The sequence below is a fragment of the Notolepis coatsorum genome, assembly GCF_963971535.1.
Source record: "Notolepis coatsorum genome assembly, chromosome: 2".
Taxonomy (NCBI): domain Eukaryota; kingdom Metazoa; phylum Chordata; class Actinopteri; order Aulopiformes; family Paralepididae; genus Notolepis; species Notolepis coatsorum.
In genome coordinates this window covers 18,051,212-18,071,673 of record NC_140166.1, presented here as the reverse complement: position 1 = coordinate 18,071,673, position 20,462 = coordinate 18,051,212, and the positions used below count along the sequence as shown (strand labels likewise).

At 41.4% G+C, this 20,462-nt stretch overlaps 1 protein-coding gene across 1 annotated transcript in view; it reads left to right on the top strand.

Annotated features, from left to right (window-relative positions):
- The window catches only part of phf19 (PHD finger protein 19), a 90,963-nt gene extending 71,576 nt beyond the window's left edge, over window positions 1-19,387 (top strand). The window contains exons 7-14 of the mRNA XM_084308063.1: window positions 2,077-2,172; window positions 2,405-2,594; window positions 3,487-3,554; window positions 3,769-3,915; window positions 4,650-4,710; window positions 5,019-5,104; window positions 12,843-12,938; window positions 13,048-19,387. Coding sequence (XP_084164189.1) covers window positions 2,077-2,172; window positions 2,405-2,594; window positions 3,487-3,554; window positions 3,769-3,915; window positions 4,650-4,710; window positions 5,019-5,104; window positions 12,843-12,938; window positions 13,048-13,387 — 1,084 coding nt within the window. The 3' untranslated portion in view covers window positions 13,388-19,387. The remainder of the gene's footprint in view (window positions 1-2,076; window positions 2,173-2,404; window positions 2,595-3,486; window positions 3,555-3,768; window positions 3,916-4,649; window positions 4,711-5,018; window positions 5,105-12,842; window positions 12,939-13,047) is intronic.
- The last annotated feature ends 1,075 nt before the right edge of the window (window positions 19,388-20,462 follow it).

Genomic DNA, 20,462 nt, shown 5'->3' with positions numbered 1-20,462 from the left:
TTAAGGGTAAATGGGTTTTGTGGCTCCAGATTAATTTTATTTTGTGCAGGAGGGGGCACAATGGCTCTTTTGATAGTAAAGGTTGCCGACCCCTGATCTAGGTGGTACCAGTGTGAATCTATGTGTTGTATTTCTAGCTGGTACCAGTGTGAATCTGTGTTGTATTCTTAGGTGATACCGGTGTGAATATATGTGTTGTATTTCTAGGTGGTACCGGTGTGAATCTGTGTTGTATTTCTACCTGGTACCAGTGTGGATCTATGTGTTGTATTTCTAGCTGGTACCAGTGTGGATCTATGTGTTGTATTTCTAGCTGGTACCAGTGTGAATCTGTGTGTTGTATTTCTAGCTGGTACCAGTGTGAATCTGTGTGTTGTATATCTAGCTGGTACCAGTGTGAATCTATGTGTTGTATTTCTACCTGGTACCAGTGTGGATCTATGTGTTGTATATCTAGCTGGTACCAGTGTGAATCTGTGTGTTGTATTTCTAGCTGGTACCAGTGTGAATCTGTGTGTTGTATATCTAGCTGGTACCAGTGTGAATCTATGTGTTGTATTTCTACCTGGTACCAGTGTGGATCTATGTGTTGTATATCTAGCTGGTACCAGTGTGAATCTGTGTGTTGTATTTCTAGCTGGTACCAGTGTGAATCTGTGTGTTGTATATCTAGCTGGTAGGGGTGGACGGTATAAACGGTATACGGTATAAACGGTATGAATTTGCTCTACGGTATGGATTTTGCCTATACCGTGTAACCGGTAGTGCAGCTCTAAAATAGCAATGACGTCATGTAACCACAGCGCGACTATTTCACTCGCATTTGCCCCTAAAAATAGATAGAATTAGTCATAGATAATAGATATGTGCGAACTGGAAAAAGTTATTTAGGAGGCTTCGCGCAGTGGGCGTGCCAGCCCCTCCCGCACGCATGTAAACACGGGTCTACTAGTCTAGTAGTCTAGTGGGACGGGACGTCTCCCTGAGCTAACGTTAGCTTAGCTACCGTTACAAAATGACCCAGTCAACTATTCACTTTTAGTTTAATACATGATGAGGCATTGTCTAACCGAACGGTATCTAGTCGGCCAGCTACCGATAGCTCCTGACATCAACAAACGCTCCATCAAGTCTAGTAGAGAGTAGACGTGTATGATAGCTCCGTTAGCCGTTAGCTCACGTTAACACAAGTTAGTTCACCGTTCAAAACGAAATGTCCCATTGAACTAAATAATTCACTGAGGCGTTGTATTAACGTTATATATCCGGCTAGCAGTAGCTACAGATAGCTCCTGATATCAATGTCTTATAACACTGATTCGATGCGTATTCGAGCTGAGGGCTTGTGAATGTGATTTAACGTTATACCAATACTAGGGCCCAGCTGCAGCGCCGGTGAATCCTGGCCGTAGCTCGAGGCTACTCGAGTATAGGTCCAGCTGCAGCTCCGGAGAATCCTGGCCGTAGTTAGAGGCTACTAATGTACACACAGACAGTGGAGCTTGTTGCGTGGTGGCGATGTCTCGCAGATAATACAAGTACAAGTCTAATTATATAATATATATATTTTATATAAAAAAAAAAAAAAATTATATAAAAAAAAAAAAAAAAAAAAATTTAATCAAAAACGATGATACCGTGATATATACCGTTACCGTCTATGCTTCAAATTATACCGTGATATAAATTTTAGACCATACCGTCCACCCCTACTAGCTGGTACCAGTGTGAATCTATGTGTTGTATTTCTACCTGCTACCAGTGTGGATCTATGTGTTGTATATCTAGCTGGTACCAGTGTGTATCTATGTGTTGTATTTATAGCTGGTACCAGTGTGAATCTGTGTGTTGTATATCTAGGTGGTACCAGTGTGGATCTATGTGTTGTTTTTCTACCTGGTACCAGTGTGGATCTATGTGTTGTATATCTAGCTGGTACCAGTGTGTATCTATGTGTTGTATTTCTAGCTGGTACCAGTGTGAATCTGTGTGTTGTATATCTAGGTGGTACCAGTGTGGATCTATGTGTTGTTTTTCTACCTGGTACCAGTGTGATTCTGTGTGTTGTATTTCTAGGTGGTACCTGAAGATGTTACAGTGTTATCGTTGCGACCAGTGGTTCCATGAGGCCTGTATCCAGAGTCTGCAGGAGTCCATGATGTTTGGAGACAGGTAACATAAAAACTTAGGGGCCCTACAAAACTTTTAGGGAGGGATTTAGGGATGGTTCCGAAATGCTAGATTTGTATCCGACCTGGCATGGTATATCCAACCTGGCATGGTATATCCAACTGCCAGGATGGCTGTATAAAGGTTTTATTGTAAACTCAGATTACAGTATCCTGTTCTGTCTCTTCTCCTCACTCCTCCGTTCCTCTCTTCTCCCTCATCCTTTCCTCACCAGGTTCTATCTCTTTCTATGCAGTGTATGTAATAAGGGGACAGAATATGTGCGTCGGCTGGCTCTGCGCTGGGTGGATCTAGTTCACCTAGCTCTATATAACCTGGGTGTCAGCAGTAAGAAGAAGTACTTTGAGCTGGAAGAGATCCTGGCCTTCGTCTCCAACCACTGGGACGACCTGCAGCTAGGAAAGGTCAGCTGCTTTAACATGACCTCCAGGACATTTGATTAGCTGTATGTATGTATTATATTAGTTATTATATAAATTATTATATCAGTTATATTAATTATGAGTTTGATTACATATTATATTAGTTGTATGTGTTATATTCTATATGATATATTAGATCAGTTATTATATTTGTTAGATTTTATATTAGTTAGATGTGTCATATTTGATTAGCTATATTCAATTAGTTATTATATTAGTTGGATTACATATTATATTAGTTAGATGTGTTATATTATATTGGTGAGATTAGTTATTATATTGGATATTATATCATATTGCTTAGATTATTTATTATATTATTTATTATATTCGATTAGTTATTATATTAATTATTTTAGTTGGATTAGTTATTATGTGTTAGATTAGATATATTTGTTATATTGGTTAGATTCGTTATGATATTACATTAGTTATTATTATATTAGTTAGACTAGTTATTATATTACATTTGTTATTATATTGATTATATTAGTTAGATTAGTTGTTATAAAACATTAGATTAGTTGTTCAATTATTAAATTGAAGCTCAGAGGACAGACTTACAAAACATGTAAATGGCTGCTTTTTTTATGTGACTCTTTAGTCGAGTGATATTTTTTGTCCGTCATCATAGTCCTTTTCTGTCTATAATTGACTATTACTATATAGCATAATTGCTTTCACATTATCACACTAGAACTCTAACTCATGCCATCTATGTCAAACAATAAATAAGAAGCCTTTTGTTTGAGAAACAACATCTGCCTCTCATCTATCCGTTCTGCACTGCACTTGGGTCCAACACACCTACCCAACTTGTAACAGGATACTACTGTCTGTTGCTGTTTACATGTTTATTATTGTTTGTGTTCAGCTATCCAACACCCCTCCCTCTGAGAGAGGACAGCTGCTACTGGATGCCCTGAACAACTACAAGAGCAAGTAAGACTCGTATACATTATACACAATATGTATATATATATTATACATAATATTTATATATATATATATATTATACACAATATTTATATATATATATATTATACATTATACACAATATTTATATATACATATATATATACATATATATATATATGTGTCGGGATGGAACGGTTCATGGAAAAGATTGAAACCATATCTATCTCTCTCTCTCTAGGTTCCTGTGTGGGAAGGAGATAAAGAAGAGGAAGTGTATTTTCCGGCTGCGGACGCGTGTCCCCCCCAACCCCCCCTCCAAGCTCTTCCCTGAGCGCACTCCGAGTGAAGGAGGGCGGGGCCGGAAGAGGGGAGGGGCCAGGAGCAGGTAGAATAACTTGACTCTCCAACATGACTCTCAGGGTCTAAACCTGAGAAGGTTCTGTTTTCCTCTAATGACTTACTGATAACCTGTTATAAGTGTGTGGGTGTGGTCGGGTTGAGAGTACAAAACAAGGGAGCTGTTAAATCAGAAATGTTTGCATATATTGTATTTTCGACTTGTTGTGCCATGTCATATTGTGTTGAGGTCTGGGGGAATGTTTATAAAACAAGTATAGATCCTATTATTAAACTACAGAAAAGAGCTATTAGAATAATAAACAAAGCTAGTTACCTTGAATCGACAATCCATTATTCATAAAGTCCTGCACATTAAAATCTGTAGATATGGTGTACGTAAAAACCTTGGAACCATTTTTCATGCTAAGAGTAAAAGCCTACCAGATTGTATTCAATGTCTCTTTCAACCAAGAGAAGGAAAGTATAATTTAAGAGGGTTGTATTCTTAAAATACAGGTAAGAACTAATGTAAAAGCTAGATGTGTTTAAATTTTGGGAGTTCAATTATGGAATAGCCTTAGTGACGGGTTGAAGTTGTGTACCTCTCAGGGGAGATTTAAAAAAGCCTTAAAGGATAAAATAATTCAGGAGTAGGCCTACTGTTTTGAGTAAAACAAACACTTGTTTTTTTCTCTAAAAAAAGTATATCTTGCAGCATATTTTAAGTTTTGCTTTCTTATATTAATGTGTGTGTGTGTGTGTGTGTGTGTGTGTGTGTAGTGCTCCAGCTGAGAGGAGGAAGAGGAAGTCTAAATGGTTGCTAGAAGACGCCATCCCTAGTGTGAGTCTGTTCTGCTCGGTTCTGTTCTGTTCTACTCTGCTCTATTCTACTGTTATGTTTTGTTCTACTCGGTTCTGTTCTACTCTGCTCTATTCTGTTCTATTCTACTGTTATAGTTTGTCCTACTCTGTTCTGTTCTACTCTATTCAGTTTTTTGTTTCTACTTTTCTATTCCGTTCTGTTTTTTCTACTCTGTTTTGTTCCTGTATAGATGATGTAAATGTGTATTAATATGGGATCAGAGCTGATAAGTTGATGTCATCATAATCTGACATCACAGCCTCCATCCTTACTGTGTGTGTGTATAGAATGAGCTGTCCTGCACTTGGAGCTCCAACCACCACATGGCCAACATCTTTGACTTCACGCTGGACGAGTTACACAGTCTGAAGAGGTGAGAGGGAGAATATCAGTCTGTGGGGCTGTGAGAGGACAGGACCAGCTTGTATTATCAGTGGTGCTATGATAGTATCAGCTTGTATTATCAGTCTGTGGTGCTATGATAGTATCAGCTTGTATTATCAGTCTGTGGTGCTATGATAGTATCAGCTTGTATTATCAGTCTGTGGTGCTATGATAGTATCAGCTTGTATTATCAGTCTGTGGTGCTATGATAGTATCAGCTTGTATTATCAGTCTGTGGTGCTATGATAGTATCAGCTTGTATTATCAGTCTGTGGTGCTATGATAGTATCAGCAGTGTTTCCCCTACCATTGCCTTGCCGCCCCGCCAACGGGCCGCCCGCCCCTCCAGAAAAAAGTAACAAGTCTCAGTCTCTCTCTCTCTCTCCAAGTAGCCAAGCTTTACACTATAAAAATGAACTGGATAGTTGATATAAGTTGATATTAGGGATGTCCGATATTATCGGCCGATATTGGCATAAAAATGTGATATCAGAAAATATCGGTTTTCAAAAACAAAAACTAAATAATTTTTTTTCTTTCTACATTTATTTAACCTTTATTTACCCAGGCAAGCAAGTAAGAACAAATTATTATTTTATTTATTGTCAAAGTATGCATAATGTTGTGTTAATTACACGACAAGAGATATGTAATGTTAATTACCTGAAATTATTCAGTTTTTGGGGGGGGGGGGGGGGGCCTGCATATATCGGTTGATATCGGTATCGGAAATTAAGAGTTGGACAATATCGGTATATCGGTATCGGTAAAAAAGCCAATATCGAGCATCCCTAGTTGATATATGAACTGGATAGTTCATATAAGCCATTCTCCCTTTCTGTGTGTGTGCGCGCGGGTGCCCGTCCCAACTCTGGTATTTGGCAAGTTTGATAGTATTTACTATTTACTGAGGATGGCCAGATAATGTTGATATTTAATATTTAAACTTAAAAAATAATTATACAGGGGTGCTCTAGTAGCACACCATGTATTGCGCTGCGTCGCGAAGCGGCTGACCCGGGTTCGATTCCCGGACCCGGCGTCCCTTGCCGAATGTCTTCCCCCCGCTCTGTCTCCCGTTCTTCCTCTCTCTCTCTCTCTACCGGACTGCCCGGTAGAAAATGCTGCTGACCGACAAAAGAGTGATGTATGTGCCTCCCTGTATTGTAAATAGTTCATATGCGTGTTGTCACTACTGTATGTATAATTGTAAATAAGTGAATTTATGTGTTGTAAATAAATATTGTTTACCTAATTTATGTACAATCGTTTCATTTCAGCTCAGTGTAGACAAATGCACCGATACTAACAACCGCCTTACTGCGCGCGTCTATGACGACACTGTTGACACCACGTATCCGTGACAAGCGCGCCCCGCGAAAACACTAGTACCGTACTTTTCGCACTATAAGCCACACCCAAATCCGCACCCAAATCAAAAGCCCTGGGTAGATAAATCCGTCCGTGAGGCTCTGAAAGTGCGCACATCAGCCTACAACACCGGGCTGGTGACAGGCAACATGGAAGAACACAAGACGGCAAGATACAACCTCAGGAGAGCAGTAATAGAGGCAAAAGGGCGTTACAGGGATAAAGTTGAACTTCAGTTTGAACAGGCTGACTCTAGAGGTATGTGGCAGGGCCTCAGAACAATGACCGATTACAAAGGCACCTCCCTCAAACTGAACAGTGACATCTCCTTAGCAAATGATCTCAATTCCTTCTATGTGAGGTTTGAGGCTGTGAATAACAACACCAGCCTACAAACCACGGCAATGGGGGGGGGGGGGGGGGGTCTGCTGATGGAGACTCAGTGTTCAGGGTAACGAACATGAGGTGAGACGGATCTTTAAAAAAGTGAATATCAGGAAGGCAGCAGGACCGGACGGCATCCCCGGCCGGGTCCTAAAAGTCTGTGCCGACCAACTGGCCCCGGTATTCACTGACATCTTTAACCTGTCCTTGGAACAGGCTGTCATCCCCACCTGTCTGAAGAAGTCCACCATCATCCCTGTACCCAAAAGATCTACGCCCGCTTGCCTCAACGACTACCGCCCTGTAGCCCTCACCTCCATAGCCATGAAGTGCTTTGAGAAGCTAGTGAAGGGCTACATCTGTTCCTCCCTCCCCATCAACCTGGACCCCCTGCAATTTGCATATCGCCCCAACAGGTCCACGGAGGACGCCATAGCCCATGTGCTGCACACGGCAGCATCACACCTGGACAAGAGGCAGGGGAACTATGTGAGAATGCTGTTCATCGACTACAGCTCAGCATTCAATACCATAGTCTCCTCTAAACTCATAGCCAAGCTCAGGGACCTGGGCTTGAACTATGACCTCTGCCAGTGGGTCTTGGACTTCCTGACGGGCAGACCCCAGGTGGTAAGAGCAGGCAACTGCACCTCCTCATCCATCACGCTCAACATAGGGGCCCCCCAGGGCTGTGTTCTGAGCCCCCTCCTCTACTCCCTGTACACACATGACTGCGTGGCACAGTGGAACAACAACACAATCATCAAATTTGCTGATGACACAGTAGTGGTGGGCCTGATCTCTGCCAACGACGAGAGGGCCTACCTGGAAGAGGTAGAGAATCTGTCACAGTGGTGTCAGGAGAACTGCCTCTCCCTGAACGTCAGCAAAACAAAAGAGATGATTGTGGACTTCAGGAGGTCGGGGGTCAAGGACTACAGCCCCCTCGGCATCGACGGGGCACCGGTTGAGAGAGTGAACAGTTTCAAGTACCTCGGAGCCCACATATCCGAGGACTTGACATGGACCACACACATTGACAGTGTTGTGAAGAAGGCACGACAACGCCTCTACTTCCTCAGGCGCCTAAGGAAGTTCCAAGTCAGTCAGAAGATCCTTAGGAACTTCTACTCATGTACAATAGAGAGCATCCTGACTGGCAACATCACCTCCTGGTTTGGGAATAGCACTGCACAAGACCGTAGCAGACTACAAAGAGTGACACGTTCAGCCGAACGCACAATTGGAGGGGGGCTTCCCACCCTCCAGAACATTTACAACAAGCGGTGCAGGGGGAAGGCGAAGAGAATCATCAAGGACTCCAGCCACCCGAACAACTGCCTCTTTGAACTGCTGCGGTCAGGCAAGCGATACCGGAGTCTTAAGGCGAGCACAGAAAGACTCAGAAGAAGCTTCTATCCCCAGGCCATCAGGCTGCTAAACGAACAATAAACACTATGCAACAACCATCAAATGCACACAGCACGCACACCCACACGCACACACTCACTATAACAAACAACACACTACAGCACCCACTCTCCACACTTTAGAGCACACAAACACACTTTATATTTATTGATAAAGGATTTGCACTACAACTCGTACACCTACTGTAAATTGTACCTAAATTGCACCTCATCCCATTTCTGCCTTGCACTATATAGTATTGTATATTAGTACACTGCACAGTATTGTATATTATATGGTAACTCAGTTACGTCTATTCTGCATTGAACATTGTACATATGTCTATACTGAACACTGTGACCTCATTTTTTACTTCTAATTTACATGCTATACTATGTTATTTTATTTCATACTTATCTTGTCTTGCACAGTCTCTGGAGCGTAACAGTAAGAAGCATTTTGTATAAAAGTATTCTGTACTTCTGTATGACAACTATTAAAGAAACTTGAAACTTGAACTTGAAACTGAATATAAGCCGCAGCAGCTAAATTGAATGATGTGTACATATATAAGCCGCACTGGACTATAAACCGCAGGTGTTTTAATGTTTAATTACCATATGTAAGGGTTCGTGCACAGAGGGGATTGTCGGGAAAGAGATGGCTGTTTGAGGAAGCTCCCATTTATTAACATTTTTGTTTAAACAGGAACGATAGCCAGTTAGCAGCGCCGGGTACAGTAGGTAGCAACGTTATCTCTCATAACGTTAGCCAGTTAGCAGCGCCGGGTACAGTAGGTAGCAACGTTAGCTCTCATAACGTTAGCCAGTTAGCAGCGCCGGGTACATATAGGTAGCAACGTTAGCTCTCATAACGATAGAGCCAGTTAGCAGCGCCGGGTAAAGTAGGTAGCAACGTTAGCTCTCATAACGTTAGCCAGTTAGCAGCGCCGGGTACATATAGGTAGCAACGTTAGCTCTCATAATGATAGAGCCAGTTAGCAGCGCCGGGTAAAGTAGGTAGCAACGTTAGCTCTCATAACGTTAGCCAGTTAGCAGCGCCGGGTACAGTAGGTAGCAACGTTAGCTCTCATAACGTTAGCCAGTTAGCAGCTCCGGGTACAGTAGGTAGCAACGTTAGCTTTCATAACGTTAGCCAGTTAGCAGCGCCGCGTACAGTAGATACCAACGTTAGCTCTCATAACGTTAGCCAGTTAGCAGCGCCGGGTACAGTAGGTACCAACGTTAGCTCTCATAACGTTAGCCAGTTAGCAGCTCCCAGTTAGCAGCTCCGGGTACAGTAGGTAGCAACGTTAGCCAGTTAGCAGCTCCGGGTACAGTAGGTACCAACGTTAGCTCTCATAACGTTAGCCAGTTAGCAGCGCCGGGTACAGTAGGTACCAACGTTAGCTCTCATAACGTTAGCCAGTTAGCAGCGCCGGGTACATATAGGTAGCAACGTTAGCTCTCATAATGATAGAGCCAGTTAGCAGCGCCGGGTAAAGTAGGTAGCAACGTTAGCTCTCATAACGTTAGCCAGTTAGCAGCGCCGGGTACAGTAGGTAGCAACGTTAGCTCTCATAACGTTAGCCAGTTAGCAGCGCCGCGTACAGTAGATACCAACGTTAGCTCTCATAACGTTAGCCAGTTAGCAGCGCCGGGGACAGTAGGTACCAACGTTAGCTCTCATAACGTTAGCCAGTTAGCAGCTCCCAGTTAGCAGCTCCGGGTACAGTAGGTAGCAACGTTAGCCAGTTAGCAGCTCCGGGTACAGTAGGTACCAACGTTAGCTCTCATAACGTTAGCCAGTTAGCAGCGCCGGGTACAGTAGGTACCAACGTTAGCTCTCATAACGTTAGCCAGTTAGCAGCTCCCAGTTAGCAGCTCCGGGTACAGTAGGTAGCAATGTTAGCCAGTTAGCAGCTCCGGGTACAGTAGGTACCAACGTTAGCTCTCATAACGTTAGCCAGTTAGCAGCGCCGGGTACAGTAGGTACCAATGTTAGCTCTCATAACGTTAGCTAGTTAGCAGCGCCGGGTACAGTAGGTAGCAACGTTAGCTCTCATAACGTTAGCCAGTTAGCAGCGCCGGGTACAGTAGGTAGCAACGTTAGCTCTCATAATGTTAGCCAGTTAGCAGCTCCCAGTTTGCAGCTCCGGGTACAGTAGGTAGCAACGTTAGCTCTCATAACGTTAGCCAGTTAGCAGCTCCGGGTACAGTAGGTAGCAACGTTAGCTCTCATAACATTGGCGCCGGGTACAGTAGGTAGGCAGCATGTTGAAAGAGGAGCCCTGAGCTGCTCATACACTAGACTCTTGCCGTAATGGTTTGTTGACGTGGTTGACGTGCACTGCTGCAGCAGATTTAGGAGTCTGATCTGACGGTCACAGAGCTGAGGGAGTGCGCCCAGTTAGCTGTAAAAATCCATAGATTAGCCGCACCGTTATATAAGCCGCAGGGTCGAAAAATGGGGGGAAAAGCCGCGTCTTATAGTTCGAAAAGTACAGTAGTTTTGGGGGCCTACCACCCCCCCCTGAAAAAAATCCTAGGGGAAACACTGAGCTTGTATTATCAGTCTATGGTGCTATGATGGTATCAGCTTGTAATTTCAGTCTGGTGCTAGGATAGTATCAGCTTCTATTATCAGTCTATGGTGCTATGATAATATCAGTCTATGGTGCTATGATAGTATCCGCTTGTATTATCAGTCTATGGTGCTATGATGGTATCGGCTTGTATTATCAGTCTATGGTGCTATGATGGTATCGGCTTGTATTATCAGTCTATGGTGCTATGATGGTATCAGCTTGTATTATCAGTCGGTGGTGCTGCTATGATAGTATCAGCTTCAGTCTACTTTGGGTGTAACGGTACACAAAAAACACGGTTCGGTACGTACCTCGGTTTTGAAGTCACGGTTCGGTACGTACCTCGGTTTTGAGGTCACGGTTCGGTACGTGCCTCGGTTTTGAAGTCACGGTTCGGTACGTACCTCGGTTTTCAAGTCACGGTTCGGTACGTACCTCGGTTTTCAAGTCACGGTTCGGTACGTACATCGGTTTTCAAGTCACGGTTTGGTACGTACCTCGGTTTTGAAGTCATGGTTCGGTACGTACCTCGGTTTTGAGGTCACTGTTCGGTACGTGCCTCGGTTTTGAAGTCACGGTTCGGTACGTACCTCGGTTTTCAAGTCACGGTTCGGTACGTACCTCGGTTTTCAAGTCACGGTTCGGTACGTACATCGGTTTTCAAGTCACGGTTCGGTACGTACCTGGGTTTTCAAGTCACGGTTCGGTACGTACCTGGGTTTTCAAGTCACGGTTCGGTACGTACCTGGGTTTTCAAGTCACGGTTTGGGTTTTCGGTACAGTGGGGGAAAGTTTACATTCATTTATTTAACTTTCCATGTTCGTTCATACAGAATACTGAAAAAATAAGAGAAATTGAGATCAATCAAGAGTTTATTTTTTCCAATGGTCAACTGTTCTGGAATGTACTTGAAAGTACTGCGTTTTACTTTTACCTCGAAACTGCTTGAGTTTACAAAAGGTCCTTTGCGCTATATATATATTATTCCTAAAATTGTTGTGTTTTACACTTTGTTAAAAATTGCATTGATCTGTTGGTCTGTGTAGTTATGTAGTAGCTAATACAGGATTTTGCAGCTTAAACGTATGTATAATGTATATTCATTGATTCACTCGTATACCAAAATCAATTTTAATTGAAAAATTTAGCTTTTCGCGTCAAATATTGATATGCGATTAAAATGTGATTAATTTAGATTAATTAACTATAAAGTCTCTCATTAATTCTATAAAAAAAATGTATCGAGTCCCACGACTAGTAAATACTATTTCCTGTTTCATGCCAAGGAAAATATATAAATTCATGTTTGTCACACCTTGTTTGGAGGCGCGTTGCTGTGTATGAATGTCCGTTCTATATGCCACAAACTATCATTAATTTGATCTCCGAGAGACAGCCCCATCTCAATCTAGCACCAATCCTCCTCACACACCGAGAGAGGGTGTGCGCGAGTGTGTGTGTGCGTTAGCCACACTATAAGGCTATGCTAAATTACAGGTAATCTCTCAATGTTGTGCGTGGGCTGAACGAACGCACAACACTGTTGCGCAAGTTATATTTTGGGAAGGGGTGAGCTTGGAGTTTTGAATACAATTCTGCATGCAAAAAAAGGTTCTGCACGCACGTTCCATTGGTGGTTAACGTACCGTTGCATTCGTTCGGTACACAGCGCATACTGAACCGAAGGTCCAGTACTGAAACGGTTCAGTACGGATACGTGTACCATTACACCCCTACAGTCTGATCTGATGCTCAAGGGAAGGCGGGTCCTCAGTTTCAGGGCCAATAGAGCAAAAGCTCCATGAACTCTTGGTTTTAGCCCAAACCCTGGTCCCCGCCCTCACAGCCTGCTTCAGCTAGGCATCCGATGTTATTTATACTTATTTATAACTTATTGTTTTCTCTTCTCCTCTCTCCTCTTTTTTCCTCTCCTCTCCTCTCTTCTCCTCTATCATCTCTTCCTCTTCTCTATAGCTCTAGTTCCAGTAGAACAGTCAGTCTAGATCTAGATTCTACAGATGCTGCCTCCACTTCCGGATCTGCCACCACCTCTATCTCCTATGACTTCAGGTAACACACACACACACACACACACACACACCCCTGTCTCTTATAACTCTATTTTTCTCTCTCTCTCTGTTTATCTTTATTTATTGTTCTCTCTGTTCTGTCCAATCAGGAGGAGGATGGGCAGCAGGAAGAGGAAGTTGCCTAGCAACAGCTACAGCCAGCGTGCCAATCGGAGAGAGGCAGAGGAGGAGCTAGGAGGAGAGGAGAATGCTGGGATAATGGAAGACCAAGATGCAACGGACCACCTCCAGTCTGATCCCTCCCATTTCCTCTCTGACTCCTCCCACCTCTCCTCTGACTCCTCCCAACTCCACTCCTCTATCTCCTCCTACTTTGGAGTGGCTGGCAGGCTGACCAATGGGGAGAGATATCAGGTGCTGGCGAGACGTGTCACTCCACAGGGCACTGTCCAATACTTGCTTGAGTGGGAGGGGACAACACCTTATTAGGAAGTCTAGGATGGCCTTATTAGGAAGTCTAGGATGTTCTTATTAGGGAGTCTATGATGTCCTTATTAGGAAGTCTACGATGTCCTTAATAGGAAGTCTACGATGTCCTTATTAGGAAGTCTAGGTTTTCCTTTTTAGGAAGTCTGGCTGATGTGAAGAATTTGGGCTCCACAGAGCCAAAGATCAATCGCACACACACACACAGGCATATACACACTAGGGATTTTTAAAGGTTGACTTTCTTTTACTGCTATGAACAATCATTGGGATATTGAGTTTATTTACAAAAGAAGTAATTATGAATTATGTTATTAAACGCCTGAAACTAAAGTATCTCGGATATGATAGATGCACCAGGTCTGGGCTGTGAACAACATAACTGGAACCGTTTTTATTCAAATATTTTCACATTTGCTGTGAACATTCATGCTCTCTCTACTATAGATATCCTTCTACTATAAATGTCTCTACTATAGATGTCCCTCTGCTATAAATGTCCCTCTGCTATAGATGTATCTCTACTATAGATGTCTCTGCTATAAATGTCCCTCTGCTATAGATGTATCTCTACTATAGATGTCTCTGCTATAAATGTCCCTCTGCTATAAATGTCCCTCTGCTATAGATGTCTCTACTATAGATGTCTCTACTATAGTTGTTTCTACTATAGATGTGCATCTGCTATAATTTTCTCTTCTATAAATGTTCTTCTATAGATGTCCCTCTCATATAGTTTCTACTATAGATGTTTCTCTGCTATTGTTGTCTATTATAGATATCCTTCCGCTATAGATGTCTCTCTACTATAGTTGTCTCTCTACAATAGATGTATCTTTACTATAGATGTCCCTCATCTTTAAATGTCCCCCTGCTCTAATTCCAACAACATTAGTTCCACAAATGTTGTTCCTCCTTTTCAAGGTCTTTTAACAACATTCCAAACTGAGATTTAAAAGTTGACCACAAGATTATTCTCATCTTGGCTTATCCCTAATATGTGCATAACACACACACATAGTTGCAGTGTTTTATAACTCAATAGCCCCAGTGTGTTATAACTCAATAGCCCCTGTGTGTTATAGCTCAATAGTTCCTGTGTTTTATAATTCAACTGTTCCAGTGTTATATAACTCAATAGTTGCAGTGTGTTATAACTTAATAGCCCCTGTGTGTTATAGCTCAATAGTTCCTGTGTTTTATAATTCAACTGTTCCAGTGTTATATAACTCAATAGTTGCAGTGTTTTATAACTCAATAGCCCCAGTGTGTTATAGCTCAATAGTTCCTGTGTTTTATAATTCAACAGTTCCAGAGTTTTATAACTCAACAGTTCCAGTGTAGGGAAGCTTCTGTGTTCCAAACGGTTTGAGTTGACAAAGTAGTTTTATACGCTAGATTCTTCTAGCGGCTAGAAGATATAATGCTTCTAAACGTTTCCTTGTTTACTAAAAGTTGGTGTTTTATTCAGTGAAATATTTCTCCATATGACGGAGAAAGTCGTGTGAGTTGGTTTAAAACCAAAAGAGGCACTTGTTAAAGTCTCTGTCTCCATGGTGACGGGGCATTGTGAATGTTGTATCCATGGTAACAAAGAGCACTCATGGCTGTTGTCTGAAACATTTCATCTAACTAACCACCATGTACAGTAGAACCTCTAGTTAGGATGGGTCTCATGTAGAACCTTTAGTTAGGATGGGTCTCATGTAGAACCTCTAGTTAGATCGGGTCCACAGTTTGGTTTGTCTTTTCAGTCTTAAAAAAAGACAGACTATACTATTGTTTGTATTGAAAGCGGGAAAACGTTGTACGCTGGTGGGGGATACTGGAGGGCAACATCTTGGACTGAAATGACTAATCAGATTTAAAACGGTGGACTGTCCCTTTAAAGGTCACCTTTTAACATTCTAAGAAAAACCAAAAGAATAGAGGCCTTGCATGGAATGTTTGTCTAGTTCTCTTTCTTCCAACATGGGCTGCCTTTTAAAATTTGGTAACCACTTTAGAAAGAAAATGCCAAATGTCTGTGTAGTGGTAGAGTATAGATGAAACGTGATATCACTGTTTCAATGTGAAGTGTTTACAAGATCCCGTAATAAGATGCCAAATTATTACACTTTTGATTTATACAGTCCTTAAATGTCAACACATGGTAACCGTTGCCTCTTCCAACATGGAAGCCAAATAGTCCTTGAAAGGCATCTCTGTTGGGTGTTGGAATTCTTGGAGATGAATCTTCAACAGCAGCTGTTTTAATATTCTAGTCGGCAGTTCCCTGGGATTCTAACCCGCTAGACGTTTCGGACGTATAACCCTGACGTTTCTTGTGTTTTTCAGACATTTTGAATCTGAAATAAGTACAGAGAGAATTGCAGCTGAGTTTTAGAGATTTCAGCGCCACCTAGCGGTGAAAGTATTCTATTTTCTCTAAATGTTTGTACTCGTTCTTTTACCCTATAAGGCTGTAGATCACAGTACAGTAGATCACAGTACAGTATAGTAAAGTACAGTTACGTTGCTCTTAACCTCTGTGATTATAATGTGTATAATCCTATTATTCCTCCCTTGTTTTATTGCACTGTTGATACATATCTATGCAAGTATTGACTTAATAACCTAAATAACCAAATATTATGTACTAAACCCATTTGTGATCATTGATTGTGACAGTTGATTTTTGATCAGAGGCCTGTTTTGGCGTTATATTGTAAAGAGAAAATAAATGTTAATATTTAGTTATATCATTAGGTCACCACCAGCGATGGGGTCAGGTCAAAATACTGTATATGAATATATGTATTAATATATGTATGAATATATGTAGCAATATATATGAATATACTGTATGTATGAATACTCCCGTGTTTTATCTCCTTATGTTAAAGGGATAGTTAGGAGATATTTGTTAGTAGTGTAGTTGATGCTGTGCTGTTACCTTACTCCGTCACATGGTCGGAGTTCTGAGCCAACCAGGAAGCTCCAGACAGGCAGCAAACAGACAGGAAAGTGTTAATCCACACAATAACATGCAGGTAAACGTTGTTACTATATGCACCACTAAACGGATTCAGCTCAACTTTAATCGCCATTATACAAAAAAACTAGTGTTGTCAATCGATAATTTATTTTTTACTAATTAATCTCACAATTTTCTGTAATTAATCTAGATTAAAAATCGCATTTTCCTATTTAAGACCGAAGCTTGTAACAGATATTTACTTGAGTAAAATCATGGACTTAATGTAAAATCAACACAAAGAAAGTATATTTAGATTCAAAGACTATTTTAATAGCTTTCTTTGAATACAGTTTCTCTCCTGTGAAATACAAATGTTCAACAAAACCATCAACATTGACTCAGCTAGACCGCTTTCTTATATCCGTGGCGCTAACAGAAATAAAAACAACCCAGGCCTATGTTAAAGTGCAGTTTGGCTTAGAGGACGATAATGTCTTGTATGAACTACCAGTAATATAAATCATATTAACAACTAAATGTGTTCCATCTTCATGTCGGACGATTTTCAAAAAGGTGCATGAGTCGATGCAAAAAAATAACAAGCAAATATACTGATAAGTTCAGAACGTTGAACATTTTTCACTCCATAGATTAATCTAGATAATTTTTTTTAACGCTTTAAATCATTTAATTTAATCTCCAGAGTTAAAGCATTCATTTTGACAGCCCTAAAAAAAAACACATAGGAATGTGATACCGCATTTACAGTACAGGGCATACACTTTTTTCACAGATGGAATGAGTGCAAAACAGTGATACAATGAGACAAGACAATAAAGTGTAATGGCTAATGATCTGTTGGCAATGCAAAATAGGGTTTAAAATTCCGACCCTAGCAGCTCCCCATAGAGCCGTAGCCGCCTGTCGTGGGGGAGCATGGTGAAGAGGTCGTGACCCGGGTCGGCGGGGTCTGCCATGACCCTCCTCAGTTGAACTAGACCCAAAGTGACATAGTCACAATATGCTGAGCCTTGTTCCAACATGAATCAAGCGTAATAAATTAGGTATTCTGCTGTGGAGGGTTAAAACGGTAGCCTGCGTAGTGTGGATTAACACCTATTGTCTCGTGACCCATTTGAAGCTTCCTAATTTGCTCAGAACCAGAACACTGACCACGTGTTAAGTTAATGGCATTACATCAACTATACTAACAACTATTTCATACAACTTAAAATGTACAAAAATCCTAACTATACCTTTTTTTAAAGGAGAATTCCACCTGAATTAAGAATTCCAGTATGTTATTTCCATGGCCTGGGAAAGGCCAATATCTGTGATCATGAGCAGCTCTCTCCCGAAGCAGGAGCCAGAGAAGAACCTGTGATCAATAGAATAGAAGTACTTTATTGATCCCGAGGGAATCTCAGCACTACAGATCGCTCGCAATAAACATTTAGGTAGTAAAGAATCTAAAATCTATAATCACAAATAAGAATAAAAATACAGTCGGGATATACATTCTAAAATATGTATATACATTCTAAAATGTACAGCCAGAAATATAGAGTAATATAAAGTATAATGTACACCGTAATACAATTATGTGTAAAATGAATGAAGTGTCGACGTAAAGGTAAAAAGTCCAGGAGATATGCCAGAGTTTGTACTGTCGCTCTGTGCTCAGTGAGGCACAGTGATGCCTTATATAGTCTGATGGCTGTCAGAATGAAGGACTTCCTGTGCCGTTCAGTGTTACATCTTGGGAGTCTTAGTCTAACACTGAACGTGCTCCTTCTATCAGCCAAGTCGGTGTGTAGTGGGTGGGAGGGGTTGTCGATGATGGTGTGGAGAGTCCAGCTCTACCCCCAACATGTTACTGGCCTTCCTGACCAGCTTCTCCAGTCTGCTTGCGTCCCCCGCTCTCAGTCCGCCGCCCACAGCAGAAGTCATGTATACAGTCTAGAGCTGCTCCATTGACAAGGAATGAGACTGATTTTGTGGACCCACATAATTTTTGTTTGAGTTTGTATACCCAAATGAGCTTTAATCTATATAGTAGTGCTCTCAGATCTGAAAATGCACATGTACTGTATATATGCATTCCCCTGGGTGTCCTCTGTCATGTCACCCAATGCATTGTCTATGAAGCAGCTTCAGACATTAGACTTGATAGACTCACACGTGTTCTTGGATCTGGGAGAGTTGTTCATGTTTACTAACAGCGTTGGACCGTCTTGGACCATAGGAATGACATTTCTTTTGAATTCAGAAAATTTCCATTTTAAAGGATAATTCTGTTTTTTTTTCTCAATCTAGACCCTATTTCTCTATCTGATACATAATACTGATTGATCTGATATAGCATACTGATTCTATTGATCTGATATATACCTATTCTATTGATCTGATATCATACTGATTCTATTGATCTGATACATAATACTGATTGATCTGATATAGCATACTGATTCTATTGATCTGATATATCATACTGATTGATCTGATATAGCATACTGATTCTATTGATCTGATATCATATACCGATTCTATTGATCTGATATATCATACTGACTATTGATCTGATATCATACTGACTATTGATCTGCTATGATATACTTATTCTATTGATCTGATATGATATACTGATTCTATTGATCTGATATCATATATCCTGATTCTATTGATCAGATCATTTCACACGGATTCTATTGATCTGATATCATAACATACTAATATTGATCTGATATAACATAATGCTTCTATTTATCATCTAAGGTAAGATTTGATCAGTATGATGTCAGATGAATGCATCATTATGATGTCAGGGGAATGTATCAGTTTGTGACGTCTGATGGAAGACGAGGAGAGATGAAGTCCTGATAGGAAAGGATACTGTATTAACAATTTACCACAAATTGCTTCTCACTGACCTGTTCTTCTGTTGACAATCTGACAACTTCCTGTTTATATTTCCTGTTTTGACCAATCGGCTGATAGCTGCTGTGTTATCTATGTTTTTCATGTTGTGGAATAAAAACATTCTGATGTCACTGACCAGTCCTCCTCTGTCTCATTTACTGACCAGTCCCCCTCTGTCTCCTTTCACTGATGTCACTGACCAGTCCTGCTCTGTCTGCATTCACTGACATCCCTAACCAGTCCTCCTCTGTCTCCCTTCACCTTAAGTCCTCCTCTGTCTCCTTTCACTGATGTCACTGACCAGTCCTGCTCTGTCTGCATTCACTGACGTCCCTAACCAGTCCTCCTCTGTCTCCCTTCACCTTAAGTCCTCCTCTGTCTCATTTATTGACCAGTCCCCCTCTGTCCATTCACTGACCGGTCCTCCTCTCATTCACTGACCACTCCTCTGTCTCATTCACTGACCAGTCCTCTGTCTCATTCACTGACCACTCCTCCTGTCTCATTCACTGACCAGTCCTCTGTCTCATTCACTGACCACTCCTGTCTCATTTACTGACCAGTCCTCTCGTTCACTGACCACTCCTCCTCTGTCTCATTCACTGACCAGTCCTCTCATTTACTGACCAGTCCTCCTCTGTCTTATTTACTGACTAGTCATCCTCTCTCATTTACTGACCAGTCCTCCTCTGTCTTATTTACTGACTAGTCATCCTCTCTCATTTACTGACCAGTCATCCTCTCATTTACTGACCAGTCATCCTCTCTCATTTACTGACCAGTCCTCCTCTGTCTCATTTACTGACCAGTCCTCCTCTCTCTCATTTACTGACCAGTCATCCTCTCTCATTTACTGACCAGTCATCCTCTGTCTCATTTACTGACCAGTCATCCTCTGTCTCATTTACTGACCAGTCCTCCTCTGTCTCATTTACTGACCAGTCATCCTCTCATTTACTGACCAGTCATCCTCTGTCTCATTTACTGACCAGTCATCCTCTCATTCACTGACTTAGTTACATCATAATTGATAATATTGTAATTATAAGAGCCTTTGTTACATCATATATTAGAATATTATGATAATAAGAGCCTTTGTACTAATCGATGGCTGTGAGGTGGGAAACTATGTCCAGCTCTTACATCTAACAGTTCAGAGAGTAAATCTACCTGCAGATTATCTGGATGGATCCGTCATTG